The 18,407-nt window shown below is 44.6% G+C and overlaps 2 protein-coding genes across 5 annotated transcripts in view; both read right to left on the reverse strand.

Moving 5' to 3' along the window:
• Positions 1–9,491, reverse strand: LOC144010033 (uncharacterized). 3 transcript variants are annotated; one of them, XM_077510111.1, is made up of 6 exons: positions 8,716–9,491; positions 8,294–8,552; positions 4,641–4,761; positions 4,369–4,521; positions 4,083–4,219; positions 1–1,277 (listed from the first exon to the last, which is right to left on the reverse strand). In XM_077510111.1, the coding sequence occupies exons 2-6, from the start codon at positions 8,436–8,438 to the stop codon at positions 1,192–1,194; spliced, it is 642 nt and encodes a 213-aa protein (XP_077366237.1). In that variant the 5' UTR covers positions 8,439–8,552; positions 8,716–9,491; the 3' UTR covers positions 1–1,191. The 3 variants fall into 3 exon arrangements, with proteins under 3 accessions (XP_077366237.1, XP_077366238.1, XP_077366236.1); XM_077510112.1 differs by having other exon boundaries at positions 4,641–4,758; positions 8,294–9,491; XM_077510110.1 differs by having other exon boundaries at positions 8,294–9,491.
• rps6kc1 (ribosomal protein S6 kinase polypeptide 1) overlaps positions 9,488–18,407 on the reverse strand; it is a 24,434-nt gene continuing 15,514 nt past the window's right edge. For both annotated transcript variants that reach the window (XM_077510108.1, XM_077510109.1), the window contains 3 exons: positions 13,391–13,473; positions 11,656–11,751; positions 9,488–11,360 (listed from right to left, as the gene is read on the reverse strand). In XM_077510108.1, coding sequence (XP_077366234.1) covers positions 11,259–11,360; positions 11,656–11,751; positions 13,391–13,473 — 281 coding nt within the window. In that variant the 3' untranslated portion in view covers positions 9,488–11,258. The remainder of the gene's footprint in view (positions 11,361–11,655; positions 11,752–13,390; positions 13,474–18,407) is intronic.

The raw sequence follows: 18,407 nt of genomic DNA on the forward strand, positions 1-18,407 counted from the left end.
AAGGTTTTAGAAAGTTTATTTGAAATGCTATTAGTATAATCTATAAAAACATACAGTGGGAAAAGAATTACATAGGTCAAGGACAGATATTCAAGACTGCTAGATGCTAATCGCTAACTCGCGTGCCAATGACGTTTCCCATCCTAAGTTAGCCTTAAGCGGCTGCCGGCGCATGACAGCTTATGCCAGTCGTCAGGCGAACGATGACGCGACTCCACCTTCCTTTTCTCCAGACGCCGCATCCTGAACCAATCCCCGACGAGAGAAGCTGGACGAGGCTTCACGAGTCCACGGAAGCTTCCTGGTGCAGCAGGAAGCGGATCAGACTCGCGGGAAGCGCTTCAGGCGCCGCCGTCCCGCCAGCTGCACGATCCGGATGCGGCACAGCTGCAGCAGGCACCGCGGCAAAGCTGGTCAAAATTTTTTTTTAAATAAATAATTCCTTCACAATACAGTCAAATTTGCCAGTTTTCCCCTCAGAATATTGCCCCCCAACTAACTAAAATTTTTTTTTGATTTATCGGTGGCCCCAATACGCCATCATAGGAGCGAGGTAACTTTTTTCCTATTATTAAATCTACATTGTAGCCGCTGATGTGATGGATTTCATCGTGCGTCGGCAGATAGAGAATGAGGAAGATTATCAAGGAAAGAGTGAAGCAGAAGAGAAAAAGAAGAGAAGTTGGTGGAGAGGAACAAGTGGTGAAGGAGGGCAAGAAGAGAAGACAAGTGACAAGAAAAGAGAAAAGATTAGTAAGTCCTCCTCACCAGTAGTTGGCGCTATAGTGTGGCAGGTTTGACACATGCGCGTCAGAAAGTAAACTGTGTGTCTGTTTTATTTTTTGGGGCTCGCCGGCTTTGTCTTTGATGGCACTCCAGTCGTCGCAGCTGTCCAAGTGCTCCGTCAGTCGGGAGCAGAGCGTCACGTGACCCACGTAGTCCAGCAGCACGTCGATGATCGGCCCCGCCCACCAGCTGATGCTGGGCGCCGAGATCACTTCGCAAGTGCGCCGCTTACTGGCTTCACCGCTGAGGTTGCTACCAATGCGCCTACTAGGAGTATTTTTCCGTTTAAAAAAAAAAAAAAAAAAGTTCAAGCCACAAAGGTCTAAGTCACAAGTCCACAAGGTCAGAGTCCAAGTCAAGTCTGAGTTCTCAAGTTAGCTTCGGTTTGGTTTCTTTTTTAGCTCTTCACGTGGCCTGAAGATGGCTCCAAAAGCTGAAGGCATCGAACGCAGCAGGATGGTTGGAGCCAGTGTGATGGGGTCGCCTGTTTTCTGTGAAGAAATGATGGCAAACTTGACCACACGAGTACTCAGCAATCTTCCGCTCACACGCGCAACACAGACAAACAAGTGCAACCGTGCTCCAATTATGCTTTGCATTTGCATTTTTAGGGTTGGAACACCCATGGAACTCGGGGCGTGGAAAACCAAATAAATAGAGAGAGTGAGGAGAGGAATCTTCAGAAAGTGCAGGAGTGAATTGCATGAGTCAGTTCCTCTCCTCTCACCTCGTGAGCCCTGAACTGAGTGTTTTCTCTCCTTTTTTGTGTCGTGTTTAATAGCTGCCAAACTGACAATGGCCATAGAACACAATATTCTGTAGGTCGTCAAAAATGGGTTCAAATCTTGTAAAGTGGTTGGCAGCACGGCAAATGGATGCCATTCATTGAGTTAACCGGAAGAACAATACGTTTTTTGTTTTTTTTTATGCTTTCAACTGTGCCGCTGCCGTGGCCCCCCCGGTGGTTGGGGGCCACTGTCCGGAAGGAAAGAAGCGCCTGTTAAAATACGCAATCCGCCATATTGTTTGGGTGCGAATATTATCGGCCAGGAGACGGAGAGCGGCCCCATCATCCCTCCCCCGAGCAAGGAAGGGGGTCCAACATTGCAGCCTATAATCAGGCTGATTGTGCATTATGTGACCATCTGCAAAACGGGTGTTGCGGGGACCGAGCAGCCCGCGGAATTAGATCGTCTTTAATAACACATTTTGGCCAGAAACGCTTCTTTTTTTTTTTTTTTTTGGAACTAGTCACAGATTGCTCCATTTTGTCAACGTGGAGATGTCCAAAAACGATGAGTGGTCCGATCTCGCAAATCTCCAGATTAGAGATTAGCTCTGCTAGCAGATTTCAAAATGGGGGGGCGGAGTCTGCTGCCATGCCAGGCTGCTCAGGCATCTAGCGGCCCATTCCAAGTAGATCAACTCGAGCCTCGCGCGTCGGCGGCGTTATCTGCCGACGACGGCTTTTGTCGCTGCCTTCCGGTTGCTCGCGCACTTTTTGGGGGTTTGGACGACTTCCTGGATGGAAGCTCGAGATGAAACGATCCAAAACATCCTCGTAAATAAATACGCGGAGGCCGGGCGTGTTCTTTTAAGCAGTTTTCTGGGTGGTATTTAATGGCCATTTGAACGCGGGTGTTAAGTAATCTGCTTGTAATCGGCACGCTCACCCAAACACGCGCGCAAACGTGTCAAATAACTGACAACCCCCCCGGAAAAAAAATTAAGAGGTTCAAAGCGCGATCTCCGTCAACTTCTCAGCCATTTGGATGTTTTTAAATCAGGTTTGTTGAACAGACATTTGGGGCATCTGTTGACTTGTTAAATCTCATAAGCGGACCAGCTTATTGGCAACAGCTGCACACACTCGGACACTCAAAACACTTCGCTTTTCCGCTTTGACTTGGTTAAAAAAATATTTTTTTTTTTAAATCCAATAGAATGATCGTCTATTTGACATGGAAGCAAAGTTAGATTTTACTAAGAAATTAGCAAGTCAAAGTTGAAAATTTTTCAACTTGTATTATTACTCGATTCTAATTTAAACATTTTTAAGAGTTGAAAACGTTTAAAGTAAGAGAATTGTTTTTCATGGAATAAAGTAAATATTTGACGTGAAATGTCAAAATTGCAAGAAAATAAAAACATTTTATGAAGCGATAAAGTCGGCATTTTTAAGTGTAGAAAGTTTTTTAAGGTCAGAAATTTCACATGTACAAGTTTACTGAATGATATTTTCTAAATTTGAGTAAAAAAAAAATCAATCGCAACAATCGAATTGTAAATTCATATCGGGATTAATCGGTATCGAATCGAATCGTGACCTATGAGTCGTGATACGGATCGAATTGTCAGGTGAAGTTAATATTTGACGTGAAATGTCAAAATTAAACCATTTTATGAAGTGATGAAGTCCTCATTTTTAAGAGTAGAAAAACTTGTATGAAGTCCTTGTGTAATACTAATTTTGACTTTATTTTTGTTTACTTTCCGTTGACAAAATCACGCATGTTCCCAAACTCGGCAACTTGAGCTTTTTTATTTTATTTTATTTGCAGGGTCCACTGATTGCACAAGAGCTAACCCCCCCCTAAAAAAAATAAGATAAAAAAAAAAAGACGACAAAAGAGAAATCACGTCTCTTTCACTTTCCGCCCATCTGCCCGCCGCTCGCCACTTGGCTTAATTTTTTCCCCCCCTCATCATCTGCCACAAAAGACCCCCGCATCCAATCGCGGGGATCACAAGCAGGGGCCAAGACCGCCACGGGCGCGAGCCAACGAGCGACACAATCGACGGCCACATTCCTCTCCACACCTCGCGCTTGGAAACGAATCGTGCGCTGCGTTTGGGGAGGGAAAAAAAATGATGGAAAAAAAAAAAAGGCAGCGAGACGACATTTTCCCAAAAAGGTCCGAGGGCAGCAAAATACTTGAGAGGCAGCGCGCGCTCCCTCTCACGCTCACACACCTGCAATCGGCGTTAATTGTGCGAGAGCGGGTCAGTGCATTAGAATAATGGAAAAAGAGAGCGACGCGGGGCCACGCGTGACGTTCGCTCGTTCACTCGCTCGCTCACTGCACGACGCTAACAATTACGCCATTAGCGCATTAGCGCGCGTGTTTGCATCACAAGTCCAAATCTGAACCTGAAATTTCAAGGCGCCATAAAATCATTGGTAAACTTGCAAAAGGGGTCAAAAATTTCTGGTCATTTTCCCGGGATTTGTTTCAAAATGCATGAAAGTAAGGTAACGGTGCAAAAAAAAAAAAAATCCTGGATGTGGTGCTCACCTGTGGAGAGCAAGTGATGAACTGAAGGGAGTCCAGAATCGGAACTGCGTGCTCGCTCTTCCGTGCTCCAGTTACGAAATGAGCGATGGCATTTTGAAGAGGGATTGCTGGCTGGCTGGCTGACTCCACAGTCAGGTCTAATCCAGACAAAAAAAAGAGATGAAAGTCTACATGAGTACATAATACAAGTAATGAGCTTCAAGACGTCAACATATTTCTTTTTAACGTACAATTGATTGTAAATTAGTCAATGTAGCTCGCCAAAAATGGCAGTTGTCTCCCGTACTTTGCTTTCCAGGTCACAAAAAGCACAAAAAGGTGACGAGTGTTTAGTTTCCAATTGAGCCGAGCTCGGGAATTCCCATTTTTTGTCGTCCGCCATTTGACCTGGTTGGGGCTATTTGGGGATCCAGACGACGGCCTTCCGCTCCCTTCCAGTCTGCACAAAAAAAAGGGGACAGAGCACAACAAAATAGTTCAGCGGCCACTTTCCTCCTTCCTATGATGCCCCCCCCCCCAATATGTAAAATGAGTGAAGCCTTTCAATAGTGGCCGGACCTTGTTGGGGTCCGCAGACTTAAGAAAACACTGGGAAGACCCTTTTGGCCCCGCGCGGGCATCCGCCATATCCGTACGACATGACGGACACTTCCTGAATTGAAGAACACGAGACCACCTGCTGAGAAAAAAGAAAAAAAAAAAAGTCAAGTTGCATTTTTTTAAATAGGGAATCTCATCAGAATTTGAAAAGAAACTTCATTTCAACATAAAATTTTTTTATGGAATAAAGTAAACATTTGACGTGAAATGTCAAAATTGCAGGAAAATAAAAACATTTTATGAAGCGACAAAGTCACCATTTTAAAAGAGAAGCCAAGTCGTATTTGTTTGGATGTCCAACGTCACATGAGCGACGGGTCTTCTTTGCACTGGAACGGCCTTGTTAGAGCGCCACGTTGTTGACCACGGGTGCACGCACGTCACTGAGTCAAAAACAGACGAGCAAAGGAAGGGCGCCCAACGTGACAGGCCCGCTAGCGTAGCCGCTTTGGAGTGCCTCGTCGTTGGCCCTACATGCAGGGACGTTCATTTTCACAATCTTTCACGTGCACCATCAACACAAAATCTCCTTTGCACTGGACGTACCTTTCCGTTCATTGCTCCGAGTGGGAAAGGAGGAAGACGGCAAAGCGCATTCAGGCCGCTTTGAGAGCGGCGCAAAATCTCGCACTTTATCGTAATGGCGGCTTGCCGGGGTGTCAATTAAACGAGAAGCAGCGCGCGGACAACAAGAGGCCATTGAAAAGCATCAGTGGAGTCTTCAGAGTTAGCGGCGTGTTGGACAACACGCATTTATCTCAGCCGGCGGGCGGCCATTGTGCGGCAAAGGTGCCGGGTCTTCTTTTTGATTGGATTTGATTTTTTTTGGCGGAAACCTCTCAGCGCGCCATCATCAGGAGTGATAATGCGTCTCGTTCTATGCTAATGCGCAGCAATCGGGCGACAGGTGACGCCGAGCGAGATGTCGGCGAGCGCCCAAGTGTGGACGCAAGGCACCATTAGTGACTTCCCGGGTCCTCTTCACACACACAATGGGCGGCAAAATTGCTTTAATGGGGGGGAAAAAGGCCTAATAGGAGGACGTGCGCGCACACGCACCGCCTTAGCAAATCACTCAAGCCGCTGGAGAGGTTGGCGGGAGGAGAGAGAGAGAGAGAATACGATCACTTACACTTGAAAAAAAATACGGGAGAGAAAATAGACGCTCGCTCTCCTTCCACTTACTTCCTCCCACTACAGGCGGTAGTTTTCCAAAACATTGGCATGTTCATGCAAAAAAAATAAATAAATACCCGCCGGGTTGTTTGCGAGCGTTTCTTAAAACACGATGGGGTCATTTGCAACAATCACAAAAACTCTACAAATTATTTCCATCACAGGTACGCAAGTACAAATACATCGTTAGTAATTAAGCATGCTTATGTTACTGCTAGGTTAGCGTGCTAAATTGCCGGTAATTAGAAATTAGGAAAATGATTCATAATTGTATCGCCTTAAAGTAATGTAAACAACAGCGGGGGTCCGTCTTCCGTATACATCATGAGCACCCCCTACAGGACAGCGAGGCCTCGCAAAACGGGACGTTACGACAATTGCGTCTCAGACGTGAAATGCTCTTCAATGGGAAACGATGACAAAATCGGAATTGTGCTTGATCGAAAATAGTACAATATTGCTTTTATTTTTGTGAAAAAAGGGTGATGGAAATGCAGCTAGAGACTTGAATGCTTTTTAAAGTCCAGCTGACCACTGGCGAGCATTAGCATGTCATCAATAAACAAGTGTCGTCGTCTCGCTCACAACGAGGCGCTCGCTCGCTCCCCGCAGCATCTGTTTGACTGGAGGCCATGCCATAAGGAGGCGGGACTCATGCGAGCTTTTCTTGGGCGCTCCCTCAAGATCGGGACCTCCGTCGCTACTTTGAAAGCACCGCCTGGTGCCCCCCCCACCCGAATCACCTGCGCCCCCCATCATCACTTTGGCGGAACGACTGTCAAAAAAGATGAGACGTCAACTCGTCGGCCTTCCCTCTGAAGCTTCCGTTTTGCACCCCTCCAGTGGGAAAAGGGGGTGTGGTCTGGCCGAGCCCGTTCTTTTTGTGTATGTGTGTGAAGAGGATGCGTCCCATCCCGTCGTGTTGCGTCGCCTCGGAGGAAGAGACAGATTAGCGGCCGACTTCTTTGCTCCCAGCGCGACATTGGCGGGAAGGTCTCCTTAAACAGGCGTCACATTCCCCTGCGGGTGGCCGCCGGCAAAGCCAGCATAACCCGACCCCCCCTTTTCAAAAACGGCGAGATGAGAAACGGATCCGATGGCGCATCTGCACTCGTGTTATTTCGTCTTTCTTGTCCGACCTCCAAGGTCGAACGCGCTTTTGCTTGTTTGAATTTGGAGGGAAATAATGGCGGACGTGCGCAGCCTTTATTGACAAGATATTTTACGTTGAGGAAATATTACGCAAACGACCAAATCAAATAAAACTCTGGTCATTCGTTTCAATTCTTGAACAAAAATTGTTCCAAATTTTGCTCACTGACATGAAGACGGACAAACGCGGACGATTGGAAGTTTTTTTTTTTTTTTTTTAACTTTCAGTCAGTAAGGGCAGGCAAGCCGCTGAGGCCTCGACCAGACGAACGGCAAGGCCCAGAAGGCGCACGCACACGCAGGAAAGGGAGGGGAAGCGCGTCGGAGCCGCAGAAGGTCCGCTCATCCGAGCGTGAGCAAAGCGTTGAGACAGCGCGGGTCCGCGGAGACGGGCGCCCGGCCTAATGCCGCGTTAGCCGGCCGCTAACGGCGGTTGCCCGCCCGCGCGCGGCCCTTCCACACGGATCACAGGGGCCCGCAGCGCAACGAAAGGAGACACCTCACGTCTCCCAGCCATTGCGAGCGACGACGCTTTTTTTTTTTTTGGCCACCGCTTGCCTCGCGTTTGCTGGTGACTCACGTGCGCCAACCGGGGGCGGGGGGGGTCCGTAAATGGAGAGGTGAGCGCCAACGATAACCGACACGTCCGGTCAAGGTGCGCGCGGGGCCCTTCGCCTCGGCTAATCTCGCTTGAAGTCTCCCTTTAACGGGATGCTAAAAGTGGCGCGCGCTCGTCTTCCGTGAACAAAATCGCATTTGTCAGAGTGCGAGCGTCCGTTACGACTGTTGCGCCGATAAACGCCGTCAGTTGTTGCTTTGCGTGACATCACCGCACCAAAAAAAAAGAAATATCAAAATCCGACAGGCTATTTGGACTCTTTGCTACTTTATTTTCCAGAGCAGACGTCGAGGAAGAAGAAGAAAAAAACAAACAAACAAACAAACAAAAAAATATATTAATAAAATTAATTGTAACAGGTTACTAAATAATTAAATTAAATAAGAACTTAATAAATCCTATTAATTGAGCTCCTCCACATATCGACAAGTGTATTATTACGTTCCCCTTCATTCATCTGAGCATTATCAAGGATTTGAAACAGAGAAGGGCCAAAAGATGCCTTGTGAAAATTCAACTGCACTAACAAACCAGCCACCAGAGGGTGCTAGAACTGCACAAAGGGAAATCAATCCCGCTTTTAATATCGTGACATGACGACGACGATATATTGTGGCGGTTTTAATATCGCGATATCGTTCTCGTTACATCGTTTGCCGCTTACCTGGACCAGTTGCGTTGACGCCGTCGTCTCGTGTGTGCTGCGTGTGTGCGTGTAGGGTATCAAGGTTGTGTGTGTGCATGTAGGGGGGGGATTTGGTGGGGGGTGTAAATGAAGAGGGCATTGTGTCTCCTCCTAATGACATCATGGCTCTGACAGAAGCTGGAGAAGACGCCCGAGGTTTTCTCCCAGCGCAACTCTTCAGCTCGGCGCCAGCGTGCGTGCGTGCGCTCCGCCGGCCGCGCCGGCCGCTCCTCCTGGGCTTTGTGAGCGAAAGTCAAAGCGTCAAAGACAAAAACAAAAAAAAGTTGACCACAAGCAAGAGAGAATAAAAGCAGAGAAAAAGGGCAGGCGGGCCATTTGGCTGCCGCCTGCCTGCAAAAAAAAAAAAAAAAAAAATGTGTGTGCGTGTGTGGACCACATACCGGGTGGGCAAAGACAACAGTGGGAGGGGGGCGGGGTCAGGAGAGCGATCCAGGAAGTTGGAGGAATATGTTGTCAACTGGGCCCGCAGGCTTCAGGGACTCGCGCTCTCGGCGCTCTCCATGAGAAGTGTTGCATCATGGGAGTCCTTGGCGTGTCCTCTCCGTCTTGCCCGGGAGCGTGCGCGCGGGAGGGACGGACGGACGGACGGACGCTCCCCTGCGGCAAAGACACTCACGCACACACACACGTGCACCTTGGACACAACTCGACTGCACATCAAAACTGCTCACAACACAGAAAAAGGCAACAGCAGCCACGATTGCGTCGCAAAATTGGAATTTATTAAAAAAATAAATAAAAAGTTGAAGAAATTACATCATTTCATAGCTGTAATGGGACTATACCATGATTTTATCAAATTAAATTTGACACAAAAAAAATAGTTATTCTTAAAAATTCTAAATAATTACCTCAAAATGTACTACAAAAATAAAATGAATAAATGTAATTTTGTAGGGGTATCAAATTAAATTGAAATCAGAAAATTATTTTGAAAATTCTAAATAATTACATCAAAATATATTACAAAAAAAATTTACTGAAATAAATGAAAAGAACTTTGGTAACTTTAGGGAGGGTATCGAATAAAATGTAACTGACAAAAAAAGGGTTATTTTGAAAAATCTAATGACATCAAAATGTATTACAAAAATTAACCAAATAAATAAAATTTACTTTAAGTAACTTTTTTTTTTTTTTTTTTTGGGGGGGGGGGGGGGGGGTATCAAATACAATTTAACTGACAGGATCTAATAGCTTTTTAGATCTAATTGCTCAGCAAATCCCGTTTGAATGTCCATAGTGGGGAAAAAAAACAAACACAGGAAGTAAAGTGCCATCTGCAGGAAAAAAAAAACAAAAAAAAAACATGATCTCCTCTTTTGTCAAAGCTCAACTTTTGACAGGTCTCATCAGACCGCGCGGGCCAACCTCACGCGGCGACCTGTGAAAGCCAAAAAAGGCACGCCGACATCAAAACATCCGCACCGGAGGAGATTGACGAGGACTTGGGCAGAGACGGCAAGATTGACAGCCTTCTAACGAGGGACTAACGAGCGCTAATCGGCGCAGACTCTTGACCCCCCCCCGGCGGACGCGAGGGAAAGGCGAGGCGGCGCCGATAACGACTTCCCTCGACCCGTGCGTGCGCGCGAACGTGTCACGGCGGCTGACGGGGATTTTCACGTTCACTTCACGCCGCCTGTTCAAACGATCAAAATCGCTCTCGCGTGCGCCGCCAATTTATCATCTGCTTTATCTGTTTGACGGCAAATTGGTCGGATAAAATTTCAGACCCATAAATAATATATTTTCATTCAAATCTTACAGTGTACATTAGAGGTGTGAATCGATTTATCGGCACACTCCTAGACATGGCAGTTGCCAGTGTGGGCTTTCTTGACTGTGTCCTCCCCAAAATTTTTGTTGCATTTTAAAAACGTGACCGTTTTGGTTTTGGTCAACTCAAAATGAGTTACTTTTCGTCTTTAAAGCAGAAATATCAATAAAAATTCAGCTTCACGCTGCTTTACTCAACGTTTACAAGTATTTGTACACGTTAGAGTTGACTCGATTTTGCAAACAATTATCGGCTTATTTATCGGTTATCGACATCGGGCACTTTCTAAATGGTTGTTTTATCGGCATCGGTTGAAATTAGCATTATCGTGAAGCCCTAATTGGGTTGTTTGCATCTTTCTAACATGCATTGAAAACAATTATGAAAATCGAAAAATATTTCGAGCACACATTTTGTTCATATCTAAACGAGCATTTTGATCATACTGTGAGTGACAACAAAAAAAAAAGCCGATATCCCACGAAACGATTGAAGTGAAAAGGAAGCGAGGCCGCACCTTGTTGCTCAGGTGTGTTTATTGTTTGCAATGGCTGTTTGTGACGAATCGGTACTCGCAGGAGGAACGAAAACATTTGCAACCGACGGACGGACGGACGGACGGATGCAGAGTTTTGGAAATGACAGGACATCACCACCGCAATGTTCACTCAAAAAGTTTCTTCAGTGTAAAACTTGAAATTCATATTTACACTTCATCGGATTCTTATCGTACGCCACAAGAGGAATCGAGTGCTTAGTGCAGTTTGTTAATATCAAAATTCCCCCAAAAAATCTGCCGACTCTGCAGAATGTTGTTCCATTCTGATAATAGTAATAATAAGAACAATAATAATAATAATAATAATAATGCCCAACTAGCACTTGCTGACGTTTTGCTTCTCAACTTGCATAGTAAACAACTGATATTGCAAGTGACCCGATTTCAACCAGGAAATGTGGGCGGGGCTTGAGTGGATCATCAGTTTGGCAAGTCAGCAATCCCCATGTATGAATGGAATTTTTTTTCTTTTTTTTTGGGGGGGGGGGGACCCTCCCCCCTCCCCCCTCCCAGCCTCTATACAGTCTACCTGGAGTGTTAAGAGTGTGACGGGCGGTTTCCCAGCATGCATCTGGTGTCATCATCTACTTGCTCCAGTCCACTTTGGCAAAGAAGGGGTGCGATTTGACGTCGTCGGCGCCGGCCACCCCCGCGCCCAGCCGCTCGCTCGGGTTGTACTGCAGCAACTGACACAAAACCATCACGTCATCAGCAACAGAGTTCAACCGCCAGTTTCGTGGGTGAAGGCTGGCTGACCCGTTTCTCCTTCCGCATAATTCCCTTCCACAAATTCACACCATGAGGGCTTTCATTTTTTTTTTTCATTCCAAACATTCAGCATTTCCCCATAATGCAACATTTCCACCTACAAATTCATTCCAAATTCAAATTTTCCATTCATTCCAAATACAAATTTGCGTCAATGCGACATATTTCTAAGAAGAGAAGCCGTCGCGTGTGGCGCTCGTATTTGCCGGGCACCTGTTCCAGCAGCGAGCGCGCTTCCTCCGACAGCCACTCGGGGACGTTGAGCGCCGTGTGGCGTCCGATTCCCGCCGGATGGCACTGCAGCAGCGACTGCGCCGACAGAGAAACAGAGATAACCATCAGACAGAAAACAACAAAAAAACTAAAAAACAAAACAAAAGCGCGCAGCACCTGAAACAACAACGATGACGCTTTCCTGCGAGCAGCAAAAACACACACTTGTTTTGATCAGAGCAATTTGGAAAAAAGTTGCCTGGAAATTGTTAAGCAGCGGCGATTTCAAAACAGCAAATGAGTGCACTCAGTCAAAAAAAAAAAAAACGCAAGTAAGGGAGCACAAGACCTGTAAGTGCTTTCCAAAAGCCTTATTGTTGAAATAATTGACAATAATGGACAGTCATCATCATCGTCATCATCTTCATCTTCATCTTCCCACCCAACCGAACACAAACAGCAGAGACGAGCGCATGCAAGCTGTTGCCTCGCTCTCCCGAAACGTGCTGCAGGACTCGTGTCGGGGTTCCTGGCTGCAGTCAAGAGCGCCCCCGGGCAAGATCTTATCGGGCAAGGATCGAGAGACGCCATTTGCGCTCGCTCGTGTCTTTGCCAGGACGCCGCCCAGACGTAATCATCAAAGGAGACATCTGTGTGACTGACTTGCTCGCCGCTTTGGTTGTTTGTTTTTTTAACCCCAGGTAAGCGAGTGTGCGTGTTAACACAATAATCGGCGAGCGACTGGCGTTTGGGACGCTGACGGGCACCAATCGGTTGCTTGATGGCTGATAAGAAACGATGCCCGCTGGCAAACGATTGCAATCGAGTGGACAATGACAAACGTGAAGGGCTCTTTGACACGTTTGTGTGCGTGTGCGGAGGAGAACCTCACGCGTCAGACATCGGTTGCGTTACGCCGATTTGATTTAAAGACGTGCAATTGGTTTTTGATTTTATGCTTTGATCTGAATTTGACCAGTCAGACATTTACTAAAAATGTGCACCAACATCCAACAGTTGAACATTATCGAGAGGCCATTAGTAATTACAATTAATTAACTAAGAATACACTGAGTTTGATTATTTTGTATTTAAAAAAAATGTAACTTTCGTCAGACCATACAAAATGGGTACATGCTCACTATCGCAATGATATCGATATATTATATAGCAATAGAAGACAATATTCTGTGGGCCTTGCAGATCAGTCCAAATCCAGTAAGCCAGCCGGGAGCGAACGGGATTGCTTCAAAATGGAGGTGTGGGCAAATGAGTTACGGGATCGGCCAATCACCAAACTCCCAAAATGAAGGAAATGGGCGGGCCGATCGATCGGTGCACCCGTACTATTAATGGTTGCAGCTCTAGTTGGTTCCAAATACTTGCAGACAAAACAAAAACTACCAATGAAATCCAAGTGTCGAAAAGCCGGACCCTCGTTTGCACCAGCGGGATCCCGTGGCGGCGCTTCGGCACGAGCCAGGAAAGCGGCCCGCCGAGGGCCGACCCCCTGGCCCGGCAGATGGAGCGCAAGCTGGGGGGGGGAGAAAGTCACACGGACACCCCTGGCGCAACCCGAGCGAGAGGCGCCGGCCAAGACGCACAATCTGGCAAGACCAGAAAGAGAAACGGCAGCTGAATGCCAATCGACCTGCGCGCGTCCCACAACGCCTTCCGCAGCGACAGACACAAAACTAAACAAAAGCAAACTTTTGGCTCCTTGTGGACGACTGACCGTGCTTGTGAGCAGCTCAAACAAGATGGCGCCCAAACTCCACCAATCGCACGCCGCCGTCTCCTCGCCGATGCCGCCCACCTCTGCAAACGACAACAAAAACAGGTTGGTTCACGAAAACGAACCGAAAAAATGACATTCAAAAAAACTATTCTGTGAATGAAATAAAATAAAAACAAAAAAATGCTTTTCAAAAAACGAAAATTTGTATAATTATATCATAGTTATATTTGCATATATATTTCTTTACATTTAATTTGCATTCATTTTATTTTTTGAGAACTCAGAGTTGTTCAGAATTGTTACAAGATATTTGAATAAACATTTGGTCATTTTAATGTATGCATTCATTTCATTTTTGATTTTTTGAGAGCTCAGAATTGTTCATAATTGTTGTAAAATATTTGCATAAATATTTGTTTAATTAAATGTACATTTTTGCATTCATTTCATATTTGCATATTCGGCATCAAGTTTATTTTAGCTAACTGAAACTAGCGAGAAAACTAAAACTAAAATGCAAAAAGAATAAAAAGCAAAACTGAAACTTTCATTTCATTTGACAAAACTAACTAAAACAAACAAATTATAGCAATTGGAAATGAATTGAATGCATGAGCCTTTGATTATTGATGATTTGAAGTCATTTTATTTTGAAATTAACCGGCAGGATTAGGACGTTTGAAAGCGTGTCACACGGAAGTGATGTCATCTCGCAGCAGCCAATAGAAAAGCACCTTCACATGACGTTGCTCTCATGCTGATTTTTGAATATTGCATGCAAGTTTAATACACATTTTAAAAAAAATAAAAAAAATTAACTAAAATCAAACTTGAAACTAAGCATTTATTAAATAACTAAAACAAAACGAACACAACCACCCTGAAAACGAATTCAAACAAACTCCATTAAAAAAAACAAAAGGACATGAAAAAATTCCAAGCCAACAATCAATCACCGTTGATGTTGATCCATAAAGACGGAGATGACGACTGACTGACGTCGACGTCCACTTTGAAAGCAAAGAAATAAAACGTGCCGAACGTGTCGGCGGCTACTCGAGTTTCAAAACACTCCATCCACATTGTGACGGGCGGGCGGACATCTTGAATCGCTCGCTCGCTCATTCATTCATTCTCCTCGCTCACACTCATAAAAGCGCGATTTGCATCATAAAAAAGAAAAAAGAAAAAAAAAGAAAGCAGCTCAATTGAGGAAAGCGTCTGTGCGGCAACTTCACGCCATCTGCATGACCCGACCTTCCAACAGCAAAAAAAAAACAAAAAAAAAAACATGAGGACAAAACCTTGACAAATGCAAAAGACAACGATTGCAATTTTTTTGTTTGTTTGTTTTTCTTCTCTTCCATCATGTGCACTTTGAGGAACGCGGCTCAGCCTCGTTTCCACCAGAATGATTTTCGGATTCTCAAATCGTTTTCATCATTTTGAAGGGAAACTTGACAAGGCCGACATTTTCATGCCAAAACCGCCCACAAAAAAATATTGATTTTCAAGCATTTTTGAAAAGTGTTTCATACTCAATTGGGCTGCCACATGTATTTATTCAAAATGTACAATAAAGTAGGACAAATGTGGTTACCAAATCCGTCACTTCATCACAATAATGTTAAAAAGAAAAAAAAAAGTGCTTTGTACATTACAGCAATACTAAAAACAACCTACAATCTCCAATAAAACTTCATATTGAGGCACTTGCTAATATGAGCACACATTCAGTTTCTCCACATATTAACTCAGTTTATATATATCAAAGGGCCAAACCATGCCTTGCGAGAATTCAACTGCACAAAAAAAAAAAAAAAACTAGCCACCAGAGGGTGCTAGAAATGCACAAATGGAAATCAACCCGAGTTTTTTGTTTTTGTTTTGTTTTTTTTAACTGATGTGCTGCTTTTAATATCGTGACATGCCGACGACTATATATTCTGGCACTTTTAATATCGCGACATCACAATATCGCCATTATCGTGACAACCCTATTAGGAATTGGGGGGGTTATTTTATGCATTACATATATTAGGGATGCACGGTATTGGAAAATCATACGATATGCGATATAGTTGCTGAATATAACGATATCGCTATTATTGCAATATTTCGATATATTCGATATTCTCAATGTTCAACTATTGGATGGCGGTGCACATTTTAGTTAGCGACTGACTGATCATATTCAAATAAAAGCATAATATTCCACATGAAACTTATTGCATGTCTTTGCGATATGCATATTGCATGGGCCAATATTACGATATCAATATTTTTTCGATATATTATGCAGCTCTAATAATAATTGTCCGATTCATCGGTAATAATCAGCATCGGCATACCGGTCGGGGCCTAAAAAATTGTGCACCTCTGCCGAGTTTGATGGGAAGAGAACAAACGTTGCAACTACTTTTCCGAGCGTCAAAGTCAAAAAGTGCGCTAACGCTAGCAGCTCCGCTTGGCACCAGATGGCTTCTCATGCCGCTCAACTTGGCTTTGCTAGCACCCCCCCACACCCGGGGGGGGGGGTCACCCTTCACGACCCCGTGTGTGCCCAGAGATCAGCCTCCTCAGCTGGGGGAACACGAGAGACAAAAGACCCCCCTCGTCCCCTGGAGGCTGCCGGGGGAACTTCTGCGGGCAGCGCGCGAGCGTGCCGCTCTCTTGCAGCCAAGGTTACGCGGGGGCTAGCTAGCGTCAACGCACACGCGCACACACTTGGAGCAAAGTGAGCAAGCGGTCTTCAGGGCTCCCCAGGACGATTGTTTTGACAGGCAAGGAGAGAAGACGGTCATGGAACGGACTAGTGATACCTGCGTAGCTTCCTGGCCGGAGGGCCGCTTAGCGCGTGCGCGCGCGTTGCGTCTCACAGCAAGGTCGATGTCATCACAATGGATTAATGTCTGAGGAGCTGCGGGGCCGGTCCAGGCGAAGCTGGCTCCACTTAACGCTATGTCAGAGACGAGCATGGAGAAGCCGAGAAGAGAGAGAGAAAAAAAAAAAAAGGACGGCGAGCAAAACGCAGCCGCAGGTCGGCCGGCGAACAAGCAACGTTCTTTTACGGCAAGCAAATCGAGCAAGTTTTGGATCTCAAACGGCGTCTCGTCGCCGGCTGGCGTTAAGGAACTCCAGCGCGCCACAACTTAGCCGTTAAAAGCGGAATGAAGCAGGTAGGAAGTACAAGGAGGGATGAGGCCACATTGTGCAATGTCACGCAAGACTGCAAAAAAAAAGAAGAAAATAATAAAAATAAAGTGCTTTATTTTATTTATTTATTTTTTATCTGAAGGCCAAGTCAAGATTTCTAACTGTGTTAACCTTATTTACATTTCCAGGTAACTTTGGAAGAGATGCTGCTGACTAGGGATAGACCGATTATCGGCTGGGCCGATTATCGGTGCCGATATTAAGCATTTTGACGAATATTGGCATCGGCCATTTTGAAGAATCATATGGCCGATAATAAATCCATTAAAGAAAAACAAAAAAACAAAAAAACATGTTAACTTCAGGGAACTAATTAATTTTCTAAACAAACTGTAAATGTAATTAAAAAAAAAATTTCAGAGATGATGCTGACCCTGGGAACTCTGCACCTTCTGTTTTTGTTTTAAATGAAAACAAATATAAGTACTAAAAATGTAATACTTCAGATATTTTGGAAATGTTGGAATACTTTAGTGTAGAAAACAATTGTTTTTATTTAACTTTTGGAAACGTGCTACTGGGAGATCTTGGAACTTGTTAGATTTTAAAAACAAAGATGTCTATTAACTATGAAAAAAAAAAAAAAAACTCCAATATTTTACTAACCCTAAAAGTTGCTCAAAAAACATATGCTTTAAAATAAAAATAAATAAATAAGAGGTGGAGTTTATATTTTTTTCCCAAATGTTGATGCCAATATTTTCCCTTTTAGTGAAAATGAATATCGGCTCCAAATATCGGTTATCGGCGTCCTCGACTACTAATAATCGGTATCGTATTGGCCCTGAAAAAAAAACATATCGGTCTATTTCTACTGCTGACTGTTGTTGATGATTATAAATTATTATTATTATTATTATTATTATCATCATTATTAAATAAAGATTTGTGAAGTTTAATATTTCAGTGACGTTTGACCCTGACAGCTCCCTCTGTTTGATATTGTTTTTCCAAAGAAAGAACTTTTTGTTTTTTTAATTTTGCCATCTGATGATGAGCAAATGGTGAGAAAGCAAAACTAAACTAACAGATGAAGAGAACCGCCGCTGGATTTTTCCACGTCCACTCCCTGTTTTGGTGTCACAATGCTTTCCAAAAACATGTTGCTCGCCTCCTTTCACACACAAAACGAGCGAGCGAGCGAGCGAGCGGACCCCCTGCTAGCTCTCTGGCAAACACTCGTAAATCTGTCATCAGGAATGAAGCCATCGAGCTGACCCCGTCTGGATCGACGGCAACACAAAACAAGGGCGAGAGAAAACACAAACGCACACGCATGATGAAACGCACACGCATGTGTTGAATGCACACTTACATGGTGGACAAAAAAGTCGGGGGCGAAAAAAAAAGGCAGACAGAAAAGAGAAGAGGATGGCAAAGAAGGTGTCACACGCCCCCTAGTGGATGTCGAACCTCCCAATATGATTTTTGGGGATGATCCTCGACATGCTTTGAAATGAAATACAAGACTGGCTTATAAGAAGATATTATAAACAAAGTCAAGTAAGCCGCAATAGCCCCCTATATTATAATTTTTTTTATTATATTAAGGCGCAGGATTATTCAGATTATCGTCTTTGGGTTATTTCATCAATTCTGTGCTGAGGCTCCGCCCACAAGACAGCCCACAGCTCATTTATTTATTGCGTTGATCTTTTGACAAACTAAGGATCATTTTCCAGCTGCTGAACATTTATTGACATGAGGCCAAATAAAGACAAAAAAAAAGTCAATCATATTCTCTATAATAATAAAGTCGGGTTTTTATAATATATGTGCATGTGTATTGTGGAAAAAA

The sequence above is a fragment of the Festucalex cinctus genome, chromosome 21 (genome assembly GCF_051991245.1).
Source record: "Festucalex cinctus isolate MCC-2025b chromosome 21, RoL_Fcin_1.0, whole genome shotgun sequence".
Classification (NCBI taxonomy): Eukaryota; Metazoa; Chordata; class Actinopteri; order Syngnathiformes; family Syngnathidae; genus Festucalex; species Festucalex cinctus.

Excerpts from the sequence above, each read along its gene's own strand:
- LOC144010033 (XM_077510111.1), bottom strand. The coding sequence starts at position 8,438 with ATGATGTCATTAGGAGGAGACACAATGCCCTCTTCATTTACACCCCCC. Across the intron at positions 4,522-4,640 it reads AGTCTGCGGACCCCAACAAG|ACTGGAAGGGAGCGGAAGGC; the intron begins GTCCGGCCACTA and ends TTTTTTGTGCAG. Across the intron at positions 4,220-4,368 it reads TTTGTGACCTGGAAAGCAAA|ACCTGACTGTGGAGTCAGCC; the intron begins GTACGGGAGACA and ends TGTCTGGATTAG.